This window comes from Aplysia californica, unplaced genomic scaffold (genome assembly GCF_000002075.1).
Source record: "Aplysia californica isolate F4 #8 unplaced genomic scaffold, AplCal3.0 scaffold00475, whole genome shotgun sequence".
NCBI lineage: Eukaryota > Metazoa > Mollusca > Gastropoda > Aplysiida > Aplysiidae > Aplysia > Aplysia californica.
This window is the reverse complement of record NW_004797745.1, coordinates 354,278-357,868: the sequence shown is the minus strand read 5'-3', so window position 1 is coordinate 357,868 and position 3,591 is coordinate 354,278. Positions and strand designations below refer to the sequence as shown.

Sequence of the window (3,591 nt, the reverse complement as noted above, 5' to 3'; positions counted from 1 at the left end):
CCCTTCCAACCCGACATCCTCCCTCTCCGACCCGATTTAGGCGTGTACACTTTGCTGGGCCTCACTTCATGGGGCCGTGGCTGCGCCCAGCCAGGAGCACCGGGTGTGTACGCCCGTGTTGTCTACTTCTTGCCTTGGATCCAAAGACAGATCAACTCTCACAGCGATTCCACGGCTCAGAAGACCCTGCCCAGACGGCCTTAGGCATACCCCTCCCACTTTTTACGTGACAATATTTAAGCCACTGACATTATTATCCTGAAGATTACTACTATCCACAATAATAGACTAGTCCTAGCCTTCATTGATGATAAAAACCTCGGCCACAAATCTATTTGCTCTGTTTTAACCATCGTATTCTTTGCCTTGGAACTTCCGGTTTACCGCCGAAATACCATTTTCCTAACATACCTGATTGTCCTGCAAAGCCAAGAAAGGTCAATAATCTTGATCTTTTCTTAGTTCCATCTGATGCTACTCTTTCAATTAGGAGTATGAACTGAGATTTCATAGGTTTGGTGAACTAGTATTTGCACGAACTGTAAGACAGGGTGAAAAACATTGGCCGAGACTTTGATATTCTTTGTCGTATTGGATGTTTATTTAGACTGACGAATTTTGTGGATAATATAAACTGCAGACGTTTTTTTTATACTTGTAACAATGTTACAAGTACTTAGCCACCACACTAAAATGTAAATGTTTTGGTTGCAGACTGTACTGTCCTTCCAATGAAAAAGTTGTACTTATAATATTATGTCGGAGATCAAGGTGACAAGGAGGAAAATATGATGTGATAGGGAGCTGAGGGGGGGACACATTTCAAAGGAACACAAAAGATACAGATGAAAAGAAAAGTCGAGAATATATCTTAATTTTTTCTACCCGTCACACATTGCATGCAGGAATCAGTATAACCATAGAAAAACACATTCATACAATACGAAAGAAAAATTAAGCATTTTTCTTTTGAAAAAGTATTGTTGCTAAATGTTCTTTGCTTTTGCCAAGATTTGATTTCATACTGTTGTTCTTAGAAAAAGACATTATGATTCTATTGTTTACCCTTTGAGTACGATAAGATCTTGCTTCTATATGATACAGTGTCCAAGGTGTGTTTCGTGTCTGCGTTTTTCCCAAATGCAGTAATCAAGATTAATCTAAAAAATGGAAACTACTCTAGCAATAAATGGGCGCAAGACTCACTAGTACATTAACAATTATTTGGCTTGAAATTTTTACCTTCTTGTCCACTTTGAGCCTTAATATTTTCTGAAAATATGTTCTCTATTTCTGGAATAACAGACGCAATACTTTTTTTTTACTCTGGAATATCATTTGAAAAGAAGCAGCACTTGTTGTTATTGTTTCTGTCGTTCCTGACTTTGGAGACAAATCAGTCATCCCAAAAACAAACATTTGGAGCACAGTTGAGATAACCATATGGGAGAAAATAACAATAGTGTTCCACAAAGAACAAGAAATATCAGTTCGTAAAGAAATACTCATTTCACTCTAAAAACAATGGCAACATGAGGACTTTCATCAAGAATGTGGACCATCTCGATAAGTAGATTCCCAGATTGTCTGCCCCCGAGCATACCCCAGCAGATCCTGTGCAAGTCATGGAATTACCCTCTGTTATCATATCGTCTCTGATCATTGGTAGGATATCCTGGCATGATTTTTTCCCTAATTGTTCTTCTAGAGAAAGTCTTTGAAACTCTTCATATGGTTGTGCCTGCTCTTCAAAGATGAGGCACAAAATCACATTTCTCAGCTCTGGAATGTCTGTGACTTTTTCTTTCAAGCAATCGACAACAGGTTCCAAAAACGGGAATGTTTCTGTCGAGTTGTATGGGACAGTAGGAAACTCGGGAGCAAACATGCCGTAGTAGGCCACATAGTTTAGATTCGTTATTTTCATTCTCATCGCAGAGCCTAAACCAACTTTGGCGAGACTGTCAAAGATGTGGAGGTACGATGAACTACGCCGTGTCGTCGCCACCTCACCGACTGACGTCACACTCGGAATGAACAAACCGACGAGCAGCTTTATGGGCTCGGAGCACTGGCCAAGGTCGTCTATGTAGTAACCGGCTACACACTTGATCTGGGACGAAATAACGCTCCCCTTGTCGTGTTCGTAATCCAACTTCATTACTTCCCATGTCAAACTTGACGAATCAAGAATCTGGACTAAACCTCCGCCATTCCACAGGTCGATGAGAGATCCGAACCCATGATTGCCTCTGAATTTATCGGTACCATAACTTTCGTAAAGCATGTAGTGACAAATGGTTGTGACTTCGGTGTATGTGCCGTTTTTCCTCTGACTATTCAATGAAGAACAGAACTCATTTAAAGCAGGACTAGGCAGGCCAGAAGAGACATCGGAACATTCGTAAGCAACAAAACTTCCGCACGGTCTTTTAGGGACATCAAGGGGAAGATCATCGTGAATGTTACTCAAGAAATCATCAGAGCCAGTGCCATTGATGATGTAGGATAAATAATTATTTTCTAGCTCTGCAATTTTGCCGGCGTGCTTTTTGCCCCAAACTCTTAGATCCATGTACGAGAGGTTAGAAGAATTAACGTTACACTTGAGAACGCTGATGTTCTTGTAGTTGATGCCGGTGGTCATATCGGTGACGACGAGGCGGTCAGAGATGTTTTGCCATGTGGGGCTTTCTTCGAGCGCTATTTGGATTTAAAAAAGAGGAAAATAGAAGTATATTTTCTAAAAGTAAAGGATTTCGTTTTACAAGGACATGATAACAAAATCACAAAACAACAAATAATTCCATACATTATAACGCCACCATTGGCTTCTTGCCACTGTGCAGTGACACTATAGCTCGTTCACTTTCGTCTGACAGCGGTTAAAACGGGATAGAAATAAACAGCTCTGTTTAATCTTTCTGTGTCTTTGCAAGCGGGTCTAAAAGTTCACCGACCGACAGAATCTAAAAGATTATTCATAAAAGTCACTGCAAACTAAGGTTCCGACACGTTTTCTGTGATGTAAGCCTAGAGCAGGTAAAAAAATAATAGGGGATTTTGGCTATAGTCCGGACAACACCGAATGGACAACTTGCCGACCTCATTAAACCGAATCTAAGTGGTGAATCTCTCTGATTTTTTGTATGCGTCTCTGATTCCTAAAAGACGTAACAAATATCTCGATTTTCGTGAACATTGCGACAAAAATAAAGAAGTGCTGTCTATATAATCATTAGTAATTAATTACTCATTAAACTCAACACCGCACACTTTTTATAGAAAGCACGGTACTATTCTAAAAGGCTGTAGTTATTCGCACAGGGTGTGTGAATACTTTGGAATTGTATTCGCACAGGTACTATGAAATTTTGTTCGCCCAGGGTGTGTGAATACTGTGTGAATACTATGATATTTTATTCGCACAGGCTGTGTGAATACTACGAAATTATATTCGCACATGAATGTGTGAATATTGGGCCTAGCCTAGATCTAATTTTAGCATTTCCTCATTTTTTCTCCCTCATCGCGTAGGGACAAAGATCATGTAGATGAGAGAGAGAGAGAGAGAGAGAGAGAGAGAGAGAG

The 3,591-nt window shown here is 40.2% G+C and overlaps 1 protein-coding gene across 1 annotated transcript in view; it reads left to right on the top strand.

The window, feature by feature from the left end:
- Nucleotides 1–1,214, top strand: part of LOC101857202 — a gene marked incomplete in the record, with an annotated part of 30,623 nt that extends 29,409 nt beyond the window's left edge. The window contains 1 exon segment of the mRNA XM_013086524.2: nucleotides 41–1,214. Within this exon segment, the coding sequence (XP_012941978.2) occupies nucleotides 41–204 (164 nt within the window).
- Between the last annotated feature and the right edge of the window lie 2,377 nt (nucleotides 1,215–3,591).